The 20395-nt window shown below is 41.5% G+C and overlaps 1 protein-coding gene across 1 annotated transcript in view; it reads left to right on the top strand.

Annotated features, from left to right (window-relative positions):
* The window catches only part of PIK3R1 (phosphoinositide-3-kinase regulatory subunit 1), a 63651-nt gene that overhangs the window by 2261 nt on the left and 40995 nt on the right, over window positions 1–20395 (top strand). The window contains exon 2 of the mRNA XM_082191912.1: window positions 7240–7976. Coding sequence (XP_082048038.1) covers window positions 7643–7976 — 334 coding nt within the window. The 5' untranslated portion in view covers window positions 7240–7642. The remainder of the gene's footprint in view (window positions 1–7239; window positions 7977–20395) is intronic.

A 20395-nucleotide genomic window follows, 5' to 3' on the forward strand; every position in this document is an offset into this window, starting at 1 on the left:
AACTTAGTTCTATTTCAGTAAGTACACAGTTGTAGTCTTAATGTGAAGCTTTTTGAGGAATGAATGCAAAGTCTAAAAATTTGTGTAGCAGAACAGATGCTTTGCAAGTGTAAGGTACCAGTTTGTTAAATATTTTGGCCAGAAGAGCTGGGAATGACTTCTAGAGTACAGTGGTTCCTCGGGTTACATACACTTCAGGTTACATATGCTTCAGGTTACAGACTCCGCTAACCCAGAAATAGTGCTTCAGGTTAAGAACTTTGCTTCAAGATGAGAACAGAAATCGTGCTCCAGCAGCGCGGCGGTGGCAGGAGACCCCATTAGCTAAAGTGGTGCTTCAGGTTAAGAACAGTTTCAGGTTAAGAACGGACCTCCAGAACGAATTAAGTACATAACCCAAGGTACCACTGTATACTGTTCTGAGGTAGAGAGACTGCTATAAAGAAAGAATGCCATTACTCCTCAGGATTAAAACCTGTAAGCTACAGAAGGATAAAATCTGGACCACATAAATTTAATGAGCATTCTGCTTCTTGATCAGGCAAATCCAATTCCACTTTATTTAAAAGATCATAATAATGTTTGCATATAGTACTTGGATTGTCCTGCAATGCTGTAATCACTTATAAGGGAGTAAGCCCCACTGTACTTCATGGAATTTACTTCTGAATAGATGTGCAGAGAATTGCATTCTAACTTCCTTAAAAGCTCCTATAATTAGTACAGGACTGTTTACAATAATGGCTGGAGACAGTGTTTTAATTTTGTTTAAAATGTGATTGGCTTGTGGAACACATTAATAGCACAAAGAATAAATGTAACAAGTAAATAGTTCTTTTAAAAAGTTATTGCTTAATGTGTAAGGTCATAAAGATGTCTTAGGCAGAGCAAATAGCTCTTCAGCACAACTTCAGAAGCAGAAAACCCATATTAAAATGTCTTGGTCAAGGAAACAGTTGAGTCTATCCTGAGAGATTCTTTCCTGTTCTCAAACTGACTGCAAACCAGAGACTGATCTGTACCCTATCTGTACCTTGCTGGTATAAATACTGCAGTATTTCTGTATTATGGAAGTACTGGAGCACAGCAGCTGTGTTGGTAAGATCCATCAGTTTGCTGTCTTGGAGAATAGGCTTAACAGCTAGAGGTTTGCTGGGCAAGACCATTGCTTGGCCCTGATTTCCAATACAGACTTGTACAGGCTGATAACAAAAAGGCAAAATGAAACTTCTGCATTTGGGGAATACATTAGTACATGAGTATAAAGAAGTTCAGCACTTAACAAAGCAACTTGGGGCATTTGCTTCCCATGTGATCCATTGTCAACCCTGAGGTTCAAGGGGGTTGTTGCTGTATTGCATCTACGGTGAAACCCGCCCTTTTCAAATTTAACTGAAAGTTTGTTGGAGTGGGTGGAGGGGCTGTGCTATCTTTCTCTACTGGTGGGGAGGGGGAAAATAGGTCATACTAGACACATTTTACAGTGTTTAGAGAAGAACTCTTAATTGGCAGTGTGCCAAAATGGTTGTGGCAATGAGGACAAAGTGAGTAGGCCTCCTCACACACTTGTGCGCTTGTGGAGCTGAAACTATTTCTTAGCGTGATAATAAATATTTCAAAGCATTTGAGATATTTGGAGAAGTGTTAATTTTCTGGCACAGGTTGTGTATATATTTAGTTGAGTGTTGGCGATGTTCCAGACTCTCATGTCAAGGTGTGTTTAAGTGGACTTGCTTGTTCGTTGCAAGAATTAGTGACGAAAACAATGTACACAGAAATCACTGTAGAACAATTTAATTAATACTTACGGTGCATTCCCCCTTGTTTCCAGTTCCAGATGTGTTCCTAGGCATAGGTGTGAAAGTTCTAGAGTTATTAGTAGACTTTCATAGCCAATGCCGAAGTGTTCAGTTCCTTAGTGCGGGCATGTTGAGGCACATAACCTTACCTCCCCATCATTATACTCCAAGAGTCTAAATCCAATGTAAGATGTTTGGCTAGCTTCCACCAGTACATAAGAGCCCTGCAGGATCAGATCAAAGGTTTATCTAGACCAGCATTCTAGGCCAGCTTGATGCCTGGGCAATAGCACAATCCCATAGGTGCAGTGGCAATGCTGTGCAAAATTCTGCGTGCTGTATCTATAGAAAGTGGTTTTCCTTTCTATTACTGAGTGTAATCAGTAAATATATTTACTGATATGCATATTTTTTCCTTACTAAGAGGTTTACCCCTGAGTTTTGGTGGTGGGCTTTGTTAGATGTTTTTGCATTTGTCAAGCGACTTGGAGGCGCCACCTTCTCCGGAGGATCGAGGGGACCTGATGCGACATCCTGTTGTCGTGCACGCGATGTTGCACGACATCAGGATGCTGTGCAAGATCGGGGGGCACAGTGCCTCAGCCCCCAGGAGCTGGCACCCTTGTAGCATATCAATTATTTCAATGCATCATTTCCCCTTCCTGTCAAGTTCTTTTTGCAGATACCAAAGAGCGGAGAAATTTAGCATATAGTGATACTGCATGTTCATTCGTGGGTTCCTAAGTACAGCAGAAAAGCTGGAGTACTGTGGGAGAAGAGCTTTTGTAGAGACACTACATGGTGCCTTTGGATGGTTGATAACTTGTGGCATCTTCAGAATCAAAGGGGCAGCTTTGCAGTGAGGAGTGTAACAGAATGACAGAAGAGGGGCGGGGGGGGGGGAGATAGGCACTTGTAACAGAGCTTACTGGCTCTCAAATGTAATTCTTCTTTAATCAAAGCAGTCAGTATACCCAACTAACATAACCAAAGTAGGAGTTTGGGAAGGGACTGTATTTGCTGGTGGTCTGTTTCTCCTCTTTCTTTCCAATAGTTTCACCTTTTAAGTACATTGATAGATGGCGACTTGTGCAGAGCTGCTTCTTGACGTTGTGTATATGCACAGGAATGCTCTTTTACACTTGGCTTACAGTCACACAGCCAAATGACAACATGCATGAAAATAATTCTGTTGACGGATGATGATTGGTTGTCCTTATTGATTAGTCTTCACCAACATTTCCTCAGTGCATTGGAGATGTAGGGGGTCAAAAGGCACTTCCCCCCATATATTATGAAGCATGGCTCATGGAAGAGTAAACATGGTGTAAACTCCCATTTTTTTAAGATCATGAGAACCAAAGGTCCTGTTATCATTACTTCCAATATATTTGCCAGTCATCGGTAGACAGAGATATGGCACTTTGTGCTCCATTTTTCTTCATTCATACATAACTGCACATTGCAGGTCTAGATAGAGAAAAAGATGATAACTTTTAGTAACCATTTACATCCATTAGTAACCATCGGTTATATTGAGAAATATTTCCCCATATTTTATCCTCTGATGCTACTGAATCTGTGTCATTGCTATTGCTTGTGAAGCCATCTGTGCTACAAGTTTCTTCACATAATTCCTCTTCTTCCTCTGAACTCACTAATACAGTCATCAGGTATCTGTCATCATTAATCATTCAACCAGTGTTATTAATGGAGCAGTTGGTGATAATAGCAGTACAGTTGTCTTCACTGAAATCTTTGTAAGAAGTTATTTGTATATAGAGAAGCAAAGTGCTGGATGTAGGAGGAAAGAGGTTAACAGTGGTACCATCACTATTTTGGATCTCAGTATCTTGAACTTCAATATTTTGTTTGTGTGAGATTCTATTTTGTTTCTAATTTTTCCACATTTCTATGGTGGCCCTATTTTCACAGAACAGTAAGCCATGGTCAGTAACAAACCATGGCATACCACAACTTGTGCCCGTCACACTCCTTCCTTTACTGAGCTGGGCTGGAACAAAGCAGAGTGCTGTCTATATGTTACATGTGAACCAGCACTCATGCTTTCCTTGTCTTCAGATGAGCCATGAGCAGAAGCCAAGGTTTGTTCTGGGCTTCTGTTTGTGGCTTGTTTGGAGAGAAACAAATGTAAGCCCTGGTTCACATTTATTTTCTCTGTGCTAAGCAAAGGGAGCAGCAGAGTAGATGCAATATGAGCAGTCATGGTAAGCCATAGTTTACCATGATGTGTGAAGCCAGGCCAGGTCCTAAGAACAAATTCAGGAGACACATTAGAAAGCTCTTTGGTTTCCAACACCCAGAAACTTGAGGACCATGTAGGACAGGGGCAGGGGACCTTTTCTGGCTGGTGGACCAGATCCAAACCTCCACCATCCTCTGCAGGTCACCTTGACCAGGTGTGGGAGGTGCTCACTTGTCCCATTGTGACATCAGGCGATAACTTCAAAGGCATGCTACAGATGAATAATGTCTATTTGCAGCTGTGGTTTGAATCCAAACATCCAATTTTATTTTCATTTATTTATTATATTTATATATCACCTTTATCTTCCGAGGATATCAAGGTGGTGTACAGTGGATGCTGGGGTTGCAAATGTGATCTGTGTGGAAAGCACGTTCGCAACCCGCAGCACCACGCCTGCGCACGGGTCGCAATTCGGCACTTCTGCGCATGCGCAAAGCGCAATATAGCGCTTCTGCATATACGCAAGCACTGAAACCCGGAAGTAACCTGTTCTGGTACTTCCGGGTTCGGCGCGGTGCGCAACACAAAATCGCGCAACCCGAAGTGTCTGTAACCCAGGGTATGACTGTACACGGTTCTCCTCCCCATTTCATCCTCACAACAACCCATGGGTTAGGCTAAGAGATGGTGACTGGCCCAAGATCACCCAGTGAGCTTCATGGCTGAGTGGGAATTTGAACCACACTTAGCTCAAATGGACGAAGCAGGGCTCAGTTTCAGTTCCCATCAGCTGATGGGCACCGAAAATGAGCCCCACTTAGTGCAGCTGATCCCAGTGTGGCTCAGATGCATGAAGGCACAGTATGTCACAGCACGGAACATGTATACTGCCTTTGGTGCAGAAGACAAAACTGTCTCCTTAACTCATAATTTTCATGCTTTTTGATGCATGAATGACTTTGTAAGAACCTTAACTCTACTGAAGGAGTTTTGATCCTAGAATTATTAGGTCAGGTGTAAACGGTTTCTGTGACTTTGAAAATGTAGGATTGGGTACCACGTCTATTCTACTATGAGCCATACCTCAAGAAATACAGATTTTCAAAAACTGTGTTATGTGATCCTACTGCAACTGGGATAGAGCGAGTTTTTTTCCAGAGAATTGCTTTGGCAGAATTCATCCATCAGTTGGAATTTTCACTTAACCGTTATTCATTATACTTTGCAGCAAATGGCAGAGTGGCAGGATAAAAAAAATATTATCCTGTAAATAGTCTCACCTGCTAGAATTACATAGCCCCCTGAAGACATTTTATTCTTTGCTTTAAAAGGTTTTCACTGTTTTAAGTGAATGCTTTCACTTGTTGGTACAGCAATGCAGCAATTAGATTATGATTTGAATTTAGCTTTTTCTATAGCTGTAGAATGAATAACAGGTGAAATAATAAAAACTTTATAAGGCACCTACTGTTCTGGATTTCTGTAAGCTAGTGTTTAGTGTGTATATTTATAGTATTTTACAGCAGTGTGTTGCTTTTTTAACTTCGTAATCACACCAACATGATTTAAATGTTCAAGCCTCGTCTTTTGCTCCAGGTCTAATTTAAGTATTTACCACTTCCCCCAGCCTGACAAAATACTGCTCCTTAGGTGGTCTAGCTTCAGTACAGTTACATAAAGCTGTGGGAAATCACATCAAAATGTGAAAGGAGTAAGTTAAAGTCTTCATAGAAAAATTGTAACCTTGCTGTTAAATGTATAGTTTCTGAGGGAATAAAAAATGGAGGCACGTGATTTCATGCATAAAATCAATTTGTGTTCAAGCTGTGCTTCTTCTCAAAAGAGCCACCCCAAAGCAAGAAGGCATGCTTGGGAGGATGCTATGGGTTAAACCCACCCTAGTTTAATTCACTCTTTCTCATGCTTGCTCTTAGCATTGGAGAAGATAGACCAGTGGGAAGAAGAACACTGATCCCCTAGGATTATAGCAGATTTTAAAGATAAGAACCCTACAGCACCTTTCCTGCCTTCTCCTGTCTTGGAACTTAAGCTCCTCTGTCCATACTCAGTCACTAGATTCTGCCATGATGGATATTTGTTGAAGGGTGGTTTGCCCTACCAACCTGGCCTAAAATGAAAGACCTGTGCTCCTTCACGCTCTCTCCCTTATCGTGACTTTTAACTGTTCGCCCCTGTTTCTGTCTTTTTAAGCACGTATGATATAATCACCTTTTATTTCCTAATCATTATCCCATACCTGTTTTAAGTCTTATGTGTTCAGTTTATCCGTATGTCTTATCTTATACTGGTCTGTGACCGAAATAAAGTTTGATACTGATATTTAAGCTCCTCTGTGAAAAAAATATGTATGAAATAGGGATTCAGTAATTTGCGAGGGGTGGGTGGTGGAAGTGCACCAAACAGAGAGCAGGGGTGACTTGGCCATTAAGGATGAGCACTTATTAAGGGGACTTCCCATAGAATCACAGAGTTGGAAGGGACCCTGAGGATCATCTAGTCCAACCCCCCTGCAAGGCAGGAATATGCAGCTGTCCCATAGGGGGATCGAAACTGCAACCTTGGCATTATCAGCACCATGCTCCAACCAACTGAACTATCCATTCTAGCAACCCCTGGATTGGAATGCGGAAGCACTGCTCACCTGGTTTCCCAATGCAGAGGTCGCTGCTGGTAACTGAGAGAGGCGAGATGGTGGGGAGGGTGGCATGGTGTGGGGGCTGTCAAACTAATGCCCCCACCTCTCTGCCCACATCATACTTATTTCCACAACAGCGTGCCCCTCTCACGTGACCTCCTCAGTGAGAAGCCAGGGAAGCAATGTTGCTCCACCTTGCTCTGTCCCGCCAGACTGGACTTGATTTCCAATGTAGAGGCAGTACTACAAGACGTAGCGCACTGGAAACTAGTTTTCAGTATGTGCACTGAAGTTGTTAGTGCTCACCCCCTATCTATATTACGAAAAGAGGGGCGCATGTGTAAGAGCTTCCCCTTGGTGCCAAGTAGATTCTTTTCTGGGTTGGCGTACCTCCTTGGAGTTCTAGTTTGAGGTCCGTTTTGTCAGGTCTTCCATTATAATTTTTGTTCTGTGGCAGCACACTTGTTTCTGAAACATTTCCCACTAGAACCTGAGCTTACCATAGTTAGGGCCTTCAATGAGAATGGGAGTAATTACATTAATTTCATGTCTGAATTCTTTTTCTTCCTCCGTAGGTGAAGTATGTGTGCAGAACTCCACCGCAAAAAGTTTAAGAAAAGTGAACATTTTCCAGCAAGTACATCAGAAGGAGGTGCAGCGAGGAGTAATTTTCAGCCCACCTTGAAAAATTGTGCCCATAAGTGCCAAGCTGACCTGAAAAGGAACTAGCTGGGAGTCTATACATAGATAAAAGTCCACTCTTCTGAAATTTCACTGATTAAATGTAAAAGACGCACATACGGCCTCAGCTGTACAGCCACAGATTCTGGTGCTTCTTATGTGTTTGTGTTACAGTCCTTCTAACTGACACGTTACTTCCCCTGTTTATAACTTCTTTCGCTGTATATACAATAAAACCGAGTAGCACTGTGTTGCTGTTTTTCGCTAAAATAATTGAATGTTAAGACCATTGCCAAAATGAGTGCAGAAGGATACCAGTACAGAGCTTTATATGATTACAAAAAAGAACGAGAGGAAGACATTGACTTGCACCTGGGAGATATTTTAACTGTGAATAAAGGTACTTTAGTGGCCCTTGGATTCAATGACGGGGAAGAAGAGAAACCTGAGGAAATCGGTTGGCTGAATGGTTATAACGAAACTACTGGAGAAAGGGGGGACTTCCCAGGAACTTACGTAGAATATATCGGAAGAAAAAAGATTTGTCCCCCAACTCCAAAGCCTCGTCCTGTTCGACCTCTTCCTGTGGCACCAAGTCCAGCAAGAGTAGGAACAGACAATGATCAACCAGGTTAGTAGCGACTCTCCCCCACCCCTGCTCATTGTGGTTCAATGTCCAAACCTTTATTCTATGGAATATTAAGTGGATACTGCAAACGGTAAGTCATTGAAATTGGTCAGAACACTGGTAGCTTTTTTTTATTATTATTCGTATTTTTCTAAACCATGTTCACTTTGTAACAACTGCATTTTCCTATTTGGACTAGAAAAGAGTTCATGCTTTCCTTGCATTTTGATTGCCCTGGTGCAGCATGACCATAAAATAGCAAAAACCATAATGGTTTTGGGAAGTACTTCAGCATACTTGCCTTCAGACTGTGTTCCAGAGAACCCTGTGGTACTTCAGTAAGAATGCTGTTAACGGCAAACGAGTTTTCTTTAAAGATACATTTTCCATTACAGTGGTACCTCGAGTTAAGTACTTAATTCGTTCTGGAGGTCTGTACTTAACCTGAAACTGTTCTTAACCTGAAGCACCACTTTAGCTAATGGGGCCTCCTGCCACCGCCGCGCTGCTGGAGCACGATTTCTGTTCTCATCCTGAAGCAAAGTTCTTAACCTTAAGCACTATTTCTGGATTAGCGGAGTCTGTAACCTGAAGCGTATGTAACCTGAAGTGTATGTAACCCGAGGTACCACTGTACTCTAACTGTAGAAGTCATTCCCAGCTCTTCTGGCCATAATTATTTAACAAACTGGTACCTTACACTTGCAAAGCATCTGTTCTACTACACAAATTTTTAGACTTTGCATTCATTCCTCAAAAAGCTTCACATGTCCCCCATATCTGCTCCAGAGAGTTGGGAGGACCCTCTGGAACAGCATGGGTGATGGTTTGGTGCTTGCAGGGGGGCATGGGAATCACTGGAAATTGCCTCGCTCTCATCTTCTCCTGATGGAAGGTTCCAATGGATCAGAGAGTCTTCCATCATTGGAGAGATGCCAGTTGGATGCAACACTTAGTCTTGGTGACTTCTAGTCCTTCATGTTCTCTCTTCAAGCTCTCATGTGTGTGTGTGACAACAGAAGTAACATACTAGGAAATCATTTTTGTTACTTTAAATGAATTCACATAACATGAATCTTTATCGTTTTGTTTGTTGAGTAACAGTGTTTGTCATCTTCGCCTTTCATGGACCCCTGAATCCCGCCTGCCCACCAAAATCCCAAAGTAGTACAGAATGGTAAAATGTTAAAGCTTGATTCAGAAAAGTAGTTGCTGATGGGAAGGTGGCAGAGTGGAGTGGAATTGAATTGCAAGAGGTGGCTCTGGCTACATGCATCTGTGTACATCCATCTCCTTTGACGTTGCCTGGGGAGCAGGAGGTGCATAAATGAATTTCCCTCTGAGGTTCTGTTGTGCAGAATACCCACAAAGTAGAAGAGAAAGTGGAAACATGTAACATGGTATTATCTGCTGTCTTTCTTACACATGGCAAATGTAAGCACCTTGCATGTTTAATAGAGCTCTTTTAGAACAACAGAGGGAATAATTCACAACTGTGTGAGTGTTCCACAAAGTAGTGACAATATGGCTGCCTACAGCTCTATGTTGAAAACATAATCTCCCCTTACATATTAGATATTAAGAAATGTCTTTGGATCCTATGGTGTGGGGGGTGCTTAAATACCAGCACTGGTGCCTTTCCCCTTCTGGAGTCACAGTGTAAATTATTAAAAGGGGAAATTCTGTTCCCAGGATAATGAAATGGTTAATCTTTTATATAGTCCAGATGAATGTGGGCAGCAAACCAACAGGAACCTTCCCAGGATAATAAACCATTGTTCTGCACATTAGAGTGCATTTTGACTATAAGGAGACTTGATGTAAAGCTTGCTTGACTGTATTTGGTCAAGTTCATATTTTCCAGGCTTAACTTTTTCATACTGCTCCATCAGTAGGAGAGGGAGCACATGAGGAGTGATGTTTCTTACTGTACTACTTGGAGTCAAATTGAAAATGAAAACATAGTTGTATGGTTTACAGATTAGACCTCTGTTGTGGTTTCTCACTGATATGTTCACCATGGTACCTTTCCCCCAAACTATTTTTAACATGTGTTCCCATAAACAAAACAAGCTTTATTTGGGGTTTCTGCTTTTGTTTATCAGACTTAGTAACTTAATACTTGGAACACTTCTCTTTCCTTAATCAGACAAGTGTTTTGTCTTTGTGAGCGTACATATCTTGAAATCAACAGATGTGATTGAAATTTGTGCACTATGTTTGAGGAAGCCTGAGCTTTAATTAGCTAACAGAAATGTTTTCTTTTTCAAATTTAATTCTCTATGCTAACCTAGGATTTAAAATATATAATGCTAACCAAAGCAATTTACCGTATTTTTCGCTCTATAACACGCACCTGACCATAACACGCACATCGTTTTTAGAGGAGGAAAACAAGGGAAAAAATATTCTGAATGCAACAGTGGACGTATCATTTTTGTGCTTCATGCTGTGGCCACAGACATGTGATCTGATGGTGAATTTGGGGTGACCCAATGCAAAAATCCTGAGAATCCCTGTGGATCCATGCTTTGTAACCACGTTTTTGCACCATTGCAGCCCCAGGCAACAGTGGGTGCGTGATTTTTTTTTGGGGGGGGGGCAGGCTGTAGCCATGGACATGCTATGTGCTCTGATGGTGAATTTTGGCTGACCCAATGCAAAGATCCTGAGGATCCATGTGGACCCATACTTTTTAACCACGTTTTTGCACCATTGCAGCCCCAGGCAACAGTGGGTGCGTGATTTTTTTTTGGGGGGACAGGCTGTAGTCATGGACATGCTATGTGCTCTGATGGGGAATTTTGGCTGACCCAATGCAAAGATCCCGAGGATCCATGTGGATCCATGCTTTGTAACCATGTTTTTGCACCATTGCAGCCCCAGGCAACAGTGGGTGCGTGATTTTTTTTTTTTTGGGGGGGGACAGGCTGTAGCCATGGACATGCTGTGTGCTCTGATGGTGAATTTGGGGTGACCCAATGCAAAGATCCTGAGGATCCATGTGGATCCATGCTTTGTAACCACATTTTAAGTGGGGAGGGAAGGAAAAACACAGAAGGCTAAGAATGCAGGAGAGGGCTATAACGTGAGGAAAGGAAGGCAAAAGTTTCCCCCCACCCACCCACACAAGCCAGCCAGCGTGTGCGCTCTCTCTCTCTCTCTCTCTCTCTCTCTCTCCCCCTCTTTAAATGGAAGAAAGCATATTTGAATGCTGTGTGTCTCCAAAAACAAAAAGCAGGAAGTCAAATCAGAATTTTAAGCCGAACCTGTAATCTCTCTTCCCTTCACAAACATTGTTCCTCCGGAGCAGGGAGAGGATAGAAGGACGGACGCTCTGCTTTCCTCTCTTCTTGCCTGGAGGGGAGGGGCTTCCCCTGCTCTTTGTTCCGTTTGAGCAAACACAGTAACGAAACAGAGAGGGCGGGCAGTAAGACCCTGAGGCAGAATGCAGGAAAGCTGCCACTTCCTCTCTTCAGGCTTCCCTTCTCCCTGAAGCGCGGTTTGATTTTTGCCTCATTTTTCGGCTCCAGGGACCACACATTCGCTGCATAACACGCACAGACATTTCCCCTTCCTTTTTAGGAGAAAAAATCTGTGTGTTATAGAGCGAAAAATACGGTAATGTATGCCTAAATAACATAGGCTACATAACATAGAAACTCTTAAGGGGTTGTGGAAGACAAATAATAATTATTTTCAACAGTTTTGTCTCAGCCTTTTGCAGTTAAAGTAACAGTTTTGTAGCACCCTAATTACTTAACAAATTAGTAACTGGCTTACCCATTCCAGGATCTTTGTTATCTTCAGCACTGTTTTGCTTTGTGAATGGTTCTACATACCGGTACATTTAAGCTTTTAACATAAGTATCAGCCTGCACTTTCCCTTTCATGTTCCTTTGACCTCATTGCTTACAATCCTTTCCCTTTGCATGTATATAGCAATTTAGGATAACATTTCGCCCATCTGATGAAGTGGAACTTGCTTACCAAAAGCATGTGACATAAGAAATACATTAATCTTTAAGATGCCACAAAACACTTTTTAAAAATAATAGTGGTTAGCCTTACTGCAGAAAAATGAAATTCCTCTTTCTAACCCCCCGTTTTTAAAATAAAAAATAGTTATTGGGAATTCCAGTGATTATCTGAGGGTGGGACCTTGTGTACTTGTGTAAGTACATCTTGACAGTAAGGGCCAATTTAACATTATCTTAATGATGGGTGCTGTTGCTTCCCCATGTTTAGAACTCTTTCTGTTATTGTCATATCTAGAAAGAGGAATTATGTGATATGGGGAAACCATATCATGTGGTTATGTCAAACACCAGTATCATTTCTTCCAGGGATGCTGGTCTTGGAAGAAACCACATTACTCGCCCACATGGTGTGGTTTCTCTTTTCAGATTGGAGCCATAAGGAATTTAGCCAACAGGAACCGGCTGTCACACTGCTCTGGTAACCAAATAGCCATCACTTATGGATGAAATTCAGGAACATCCCCTTGAAATTTTGTAGACCGTGCTGTTTATACTTGGTCATTACTGGGGGGGGGGGAGAGGAGAGAATTGGAGTGATTGGAGAAGTATGGATGGTCTTTAAGTTTTGCTCAGAGGGGGCCCATTGAAATTAATGGACCTAACCTAATCCTGTTCGTTTCAATGCATCCATTCTGAGCAAATTTTTGTTGGATACCTCCCAAAGTATGTTTCCCTTTCCAGCCCCCCCCCCCCTTGTGCTTATTCTACTCCACTAACATTTGTGTGAGTATCAGTGCTGGTATAATCATATGGTTGCAAGATGGAGGGCACTTCTATTACTCCTCCTGCCAAAAAAATAATAATCTGTATAGCCTTTAAGACGTTTATTGGTTATTTGATGTGTTTACACACACACACACACACACACACACAATCATTTTTGGGTATGGTGGTTGCCCTACCAATTAATATTAGAAATATATTTTCAAAGGTAAAAAGTTTCCAAAATAACCTTGGGGGGAGAAGGAGAGACATAGCGGTGAAGGGGAGGACATATCTTTGTGAGTTTCACCTCTCCGTTTGACAACATTCGACAAAGCTGAACAGCATGGTCTTTATGTATATTCTGTCTTTTGTTGGGAATTGCACAGAGAGGGAAATGCAATTATGAGCACCCTGCAGAAGAATTCAGATAATCCCTAGGGACATCTTCCTCAAGGGAGAGAGGCTACTTGTACAAATAAACAATATCAGGAGTCTTTACTGATAGTAAAATATTGAAAATTGACAGTTCAACGCTGTGAAACAGCATCCTATTCTACAGCATATTTGTATTTCTTTTAAGAGGCATTGCAATCTACTGGTCTGATTCCCCACCAAAGCAGGTGGGGTTGATTGTTTACTCCTGAAATAAAGCTTCTGAAAAGATAAGTGACAATATCTCAGCTTGGAAAAATCTCTACTGCTGTTTTTCAGACCCAGAAAGAAAATGTTTCAAAAGTTTATTGCATTATTTACAAAGATGTGAAATAATATATGAAGTCTCTTCAATATTTGTACAGATACTTCTGTGGGAGGCAGTTGTCTAAAGCCAGGATAGTGGGGAATTCTTGGTTTCCCCAAACATGTTGGTATATCCATGAAATATATTGCAAGGCCAGGTGCTTTTAAAACATGTGACATTTACAAGTAACCTCCTGCCCTAACTCACATTTCAATATGTATCTTGATCCCTGTACTCTAAAATAGCAATCAAACAAAGTAGCTGAGAAGTTGGTATCCCATCATGAACTTGTACATCATGGACTTGCACATGTGCAGGAAATCCAAGAATGGGCTATATCTACATGTTTGCCCACGGAGATAATAGTTCTCTTCAGGTGTTCTGAATACCTGTGTAGGAGGCACAAAGATGTACATGTTGGCTCCACCCCTTCACCCCGCGCCTTCCCACATTGAGCAGGAAGATCTGAAGTGGGATAATAAGCCCATTCAACTCTATAAATGCAGGAATGTCAGGTTGGAGGGACGTGGGGCTGATTTCCTGAACCCTGCAGCCTCTGTATAGTTAGACACTGTTAATCCCTAAAGAGGGCTAATGTATTCATGCTAACAATTCTGAACTCCACAATGAAGAAGGGTGTGTGGATGCATGTGTGTGTGTGTGTGTATGTATGTATGTGTACATACAGACAAATATGTATGGCTGTTTTATTCCTAAGGAGAAGAAGAAAAGGGGAAGGAATTATTACAATTTTTGTTGTTGTTGTTGTTGTTGTTGTTGTTGTTGTTGTTGTTGTTGTTGTTGTTGTTGTTGTTATACCCTGCCCATCTGACTGGGTTGCCCCAGCCACTCTGGGTGACTTCTAGCACGCATAAAAAGACAATAAAACTTCACACATTAATAGGCTTCCCTATACAGGGTTGCCTTCAGATGACTTCTAAAGGTTCGATAGATACTCACCTCCTTGACATGTGATGGGAGGGCTGTTCCACAGGGTGGGTGGGTCCTGCTAGCTAGGGAGTTTTAGTCCAAAAACAGATAAGAGACCCAAGTTTGGGAAACTCTGATATAGATGGACATGGTAACACACCTTCTGAACAACTTTTACATTAATACTGTTGAAAAATGGATTGACATTTCAATATGCCTCCTAAAATGTCTACCTGTTTAGGAAGTTTCTGTTCACTAGTTGTTGTTTTTAAGGGCTAAATGGCTGATTTATCAAAGGACTTCTAGGTAGCTATTAATCTTAAGTAATATACACACAAAAGGGATGAAATTATCAGTTTGCTTGGCATATTTTTGGTGTTACATTTGAACAACTGATTTATTTATTTTTAAAAGGCTAAAGCACTCCCCCCCCCTCAATGCCACAGAGCTTCTCTGACTGCTGTTTGACTCCATCTGCTGGTAAATACTCATAGTCCCAAAAATATTTAACACAAGTAATTGATGGATTGAAAGTAACAAAATGGAATCCAGTCTTTGTGTGTGTGTCCCCCACCCAACCAAGACAAACATCTTATTTAAATATTGTATCTAATGGTTCCAGGCTAGTAGTGTATCTGATTATAACTCCTGCTAAAATTAAAAGAAAGCCAGAACCTGTCGTCTTGTCTACTTTTAGGGCCACTTGCTTGTGTTAAAATAGACAATTGCATACCAGCCCCAAACCCCCATCCCACCCAACTTCTAATAAAAAATTGAAGGATATTCTTAATTGGTAGTAATGCGCATTGCTGACACAGTCTATAGGTTTAGCAGTCTTTCACTTGGGGTTTGTTTATAAAGGAAGACTTGGTTTTTTTGCAAAACGTGGTCATTTGCAGCTGCTAATTTCTTGCCAAGAAATGATTAATTCTGTACCACCATGCCCCCTTAAACCTTTTCTTAATGCCATTTACAGATACACAGTTTCTTGTGAAAGAACGCAGATGTCTGCAGCGCAGCTGGCCATAAAACTTTCTGCATGTGTATCTTGCTTAAAATCTTGTGTCCATGATGAATTACCATGAAATCAGTCTGAAGGCTGAAATCTGAGGAATTACCTTATTTTAATAGCCTGGAATGAAAAGGGCATTTGTGTTGCACTTTAAGTATTTAACAGTGGTTATGGCTTATGCAGTCTGTGGCATTATACTGACAGTACTGAAGGAGTGGTTGGCTTTGCCTTATTAAATCCAGCCAGCTTTTAATTTTTATTTCAAAACAGAAAGATTCAAATGCCATGTCCTAATTCTTTAAATTCTCATCCTGCCCTATAACAAAGCGCACTATATAACAATGCATAAAATCAAATAAAACACAACATATTTTAATTTCATTTTTTTAAAAAAAACTTATGTTGACTAAACCCTGACCCCAGAAGCCAGCCTAGACAAAGGTCTTACAGTGCTTCTTAAAAATATGCTTAGTTTTTTTGGCTTGCTCCCAAGGGGAGGGGAATTCCACAGCTGCGACAGAGACCAAGAGCTCTTCTGTCTGTGCCTTTTTGTTGTCTGAACGGATCCAATGAATAGAGGTTCCAGCAAACTTTCTGATGTCCTGAATAGATTGGAGTTGGTTAGCATGTTTGTTTGACTTGCATTTATTTAGCAAACAAAACTCTAAAAGCACAGTGCAACATTGGGATTTAATACGCTGCATACATATCACAGTCCCCCCCCCCCCAAGAAGTATTTGAATTGAACTGTGTGGTTGATTTCTGAAAAGTCAGTAAACCACACCTGCACTGCAGTATATGTCTGCTCAGAAATAAGTCCCATTGACCTTATGCTCAACAGCACATGTTAATAGAATGACAGCCTTAGTGTTGACTAAATGCTTCGTTCAAAGCTTTACTGGGAAATTATTCTTCTCTGAATGCTTGTAAATATTTTAACACACAACTCAAAAAACTGGCTAAGGAAAGGAATGAAGGGACCAAAAACTTGTTAGGCCAATTTTAGCATGCTTAAAATCAGTGTGTTTAGCTTTGTTATACAGTGGTACCTTGGTTCTTGAACGGCTTAGTTGTCGAACAAATCGGCTCCCGAATGCCGCAAACCCGGAAGTAAGTGTTCCAGTTTGCGAATGTTTTTAGGAAGCCGAACATCTGACACTGTTTCCGCTTGAGTGCAGGAAGCTCCTGCAGCCAATCAGAAGCTACACCTTGGTTTTTGAACAGTTTCAGGAGTCGAACAGACTCCCAGAACAGATTAACTTCGAAAACCAAGGTACCACAGTATATGCATGCGTGTTTAGGAATGACTCACTTGAAACAATACAGTTCAGGAGCTGTGTAATTTGACTAGTATTGCATAGTATAGTATGCTTTCATTGTGTTACTAATCAATTTTCTGGCATATGCATTTTAGAAATGGGAAAATTTCCACGAAAAAATATAGTAGTGGAAAAATTTCCACCCCCATCACTGAATGTATCACATATAAATATTAGGAGGCTAGTCATGGCTGATCTTAGAATGAAATGGAATGAGGAATAGAGGAGGAGCCAAGCTTAGATAAGCCTAAAATGTTTAGAGATTTGTAGTAAAATTTAGCTGTGTTTTACACAGGGATGTGATTTTGCTGTGCCTCCCTTGAAGTTATAATGTGGCTTAAGGAGCCAAGGTAGACATTACAGTGGTACCTCGGATTACATACGCTTCAGGTTACATACACTTCAGGTTACAGACTCCGCTAACCCAGAAATAGTGCTTCAGGTTAAGAACTTTGCTTCAGGGTGAGAACAGAAATTGTGCTCTGGCGGTGTGGAGGCAGCAGGAGGCCCCATTAGCTAAAGTGGTGCTTCAGGTTAAGAACAGTTTCAGGTTAAGAACGGACCTCCGGAACGAATTAAGTACTTAACCCGAGGTACCACTGTATATGGGAACGTGAGCTTTCCTTCACAATGCAAAGGCAGGAAATCCTTCACCATCCCAATACAGGGGGCAGTGTTTACAGAGAAGAATAAGCAGGTGGGTGGGAACTGACCCCTTCAACTTACTGATCTTCTGCCGATTGTCCCTCCGCTGCACTCGCTATTATCTATGGCGCTGTAACTGCATTTCTCAGGATAAACCCAGAGTGGGCCCTCAGACAGTTCTTGAATCTGAGTCTCCCAGCTGCAAACCCCACAATGCTGCTTTCTCAAAGTGCAAGTCACTGGAGGCAAAAGTAATCACTGCCGCAGTGAGTACAGAAGCTCACACAGCTGCTTGCCTGCTAAACTGAACATCATAGGACATCTCATGATGAATGGTGAGCAGGTGAACGGCACAGTTTGCGCCACTGCGATTGCTTTCTGTTACAAGCAGAGATTTAGTCATAATTGCCCTGCACTGTAAATGCAGCAAAACCCAACTCATTATCTTGCATCTGTGGCTCATGTAATTCATAGTCAAAACTGGTCTCTCTCTTTTTACTTGCATGCCTTGCTGTAACGGTTAGTAGTGAGAACAGTACTGAGGGGTTTAGCAGTCTGATTAAGCTTGCTGGAGCAAGGAGAAGACTCTTCGCTCACCAGCAGCAAGAGACATAGAACTGGACTCCCCAAGTGAATGAATGACTGCTCTTCCTTTGTGTAAGAAAGCAGGGTGCTGATTACTACAGCTCAGAGCTATCCCCATACATGTGCTTTTGTCTTTTGTTGAAAGAGAAACTGATACTCAGAGAAGTGGGGCTTGCATCCTGGTCTCAACTGTGAGCGAGCAATGACAACATGTGAATTCCAGACAGGGCCAGGAATGGATTAAGAGCTTCCTGTCAGTGTTGTGTATCAGGCTGTAAATCTTCAGTTTTAAACAGTCACTTGAATACTTAATCTTAGCAGTCCTTGCAACAACCAAAATCCAACAAGGCAGGCCAATATTATTCTTCCACATACTACAGATGAGAAGAGATGCTAAGACTTGAGAAACTGTACTGAAGGCCACTTAGCAAGTTTGTGGCTGAGCTAATATTTAAACTGGGGTCTGCTCATGCTTTTAACCCAACACTAAAGCAGACAGCAAAGAGATATTTCTAGACATTATGGCTGTGCAGCTTCATATCAACTTCAGCCTAAGCACATGCAAAGTAGTGCATCATGAGACAAAAGTTCCTGATTGCACATAGATGCTGATGGTGTTCAAGTTGGTTGAAATTGTTCATGAGATCCTTGGCTCATAGCAAAAAGCTCACTGACAGCACCTGCTGATTGTATAGCAAGAAAACCGATTGTGTGTGTGTGAGAGAGAGAGAAAAGAATGAAGGGATGTATGTGGACCATCACCTATGAAGGAAGGCTTGAGAAGTTCCAGCTGCTGAGTTTAGGGGGCAAAGGAAGAAGATAACTCATCATTATGAAAAGTGTGGAGAGAATTATGAGAGAGAGAAAATACTCTCTCTCCAAACACTAGAACATAAGAGTGTACAGTGGAATTGATCAGTCACAAATTCAGGACAAATAAAAGTAAGCTAAACTTCTCTCAATAATTATGGAATTTATTGCCACAGAATGCCACAGCAAACATGAGTACATGTCTTTTCTTTAAAGGGGGGGGGGAGGCTATTCTTTGCTTTATAAATTATTATTACTTCTTCTCTTGAGAGAGAGAAGCTTCAGAAATGGTTGCTGTTTGATTTTAAGCTTTTGAACATGGACTATAGAACAGATTTAGAGTTCTTGCCAATTCAAATCCAGTCGGCTGTTCCAAATCCGGAATAATTTAGCTGATAATTAGCCTGCCTAAGCATTTTTATGAAAAGCATTATTGAGGGCTTTTCCTAGCATAATCCAGTTCTGAGACTTGACCTCTCTATGGGCTTCAGAGTCTTGCTTGTTAGTAGGAGAAAGTGTTGAGGAATGCATATTCAGTCATACAATGGTACATAACAAGAGCTACTTGTTTTTAAATCAGATATCTAGATTTTAAAGGACCTCTGTTCATCCAGGAAGGGGCCTCCTCAAGTGCACTGATGCTGCAAAGTGATGGTAAAAAAAGAAAGGAAAAAACAAGCTTTTTAAAAAACCACCCTTAACTGCCACCGGTTCTGTAATTTTGCAGTTTCCTCTCTGGGATATATTTTTGTGCTGATGCTAACAAAAATCTTTAATATTAATTATTTGTGGTCCAGAAATGAATTCTAATGGGGCATAATAATTTTGGGGCCTGTACCCAGTGAGATGGTAATAGGTGCAACACATGCCATGGGCTTTTTAAGACCCCTTGTTGTTAATAAACTGACAGTTGTCCTCACTCATTTTTCAAAGCACCTTGCAGTGAATGTACCCGTTTAAAACAGTTACAGACTAGTTTGACCACTCCAGACAGCTTTCAGCAAATAAGGCTGTTTGCTGGTCAGAATTGTGTTTGCACTTCAGGCCACTTTGAGAGAGAAGGCATGATCTTGTGCCTAACAATCAGGTGGAGGTCACTTCAGGGGATGCTCAGTCAGCACTATGTAAGTGTGCAACTGCTAGGAACCCACAGTGTGTATTGCTGGCATCACTGGAGAATGCTAGGTGATTGACAACTATATGCTTGCATAGTGCTGACTGAGACACTCAGGGTCCCATCATCACTTCTCAGCGGTTACTGGCATGCTCTCCTTAATGCCTCCACCCTGTCTACCTCTTGGCAGCTCCCAGATTTGTAAATAGCCACTTTTCTATTTGCCTCTGGTGATGAAGAATTGCCTCCAGGCAGGGAAGATTTTGCAATTTAGGAGAGATGGCACTCCCCCCCCCTTTTTTATGAAGCGGGAGACAAGTTCGTAACTTTTGTGAGCTTGGCCATAATTAAGGTTCCTTCATAAGCTGTTTGTTAAAGTTAAATGCCCACCATTTGAATGACTGAAGTAAAAAAAAAAAAAAGACCCAAATTGATAGTGTAAATATCTATGATGTTTGAGCATTTTTGCCATCATACGTTGGCGCAACTCTCCCCACAAGCACCAGAGGGGGAAGACAGTTAT

The sequence above is a fragment of the Podarcis vaucheri genome, assembly GCF_965113315.1.
Source record: "Podarcis vaucheri genome assembly, chromosome: 11".
Taxonomy (NCBI): Eukaryota; Metazoa; Chordata; class Lepidosauria; order Squamata; family Lacertidae; genus Podarcis; species Podarcis vaucheri.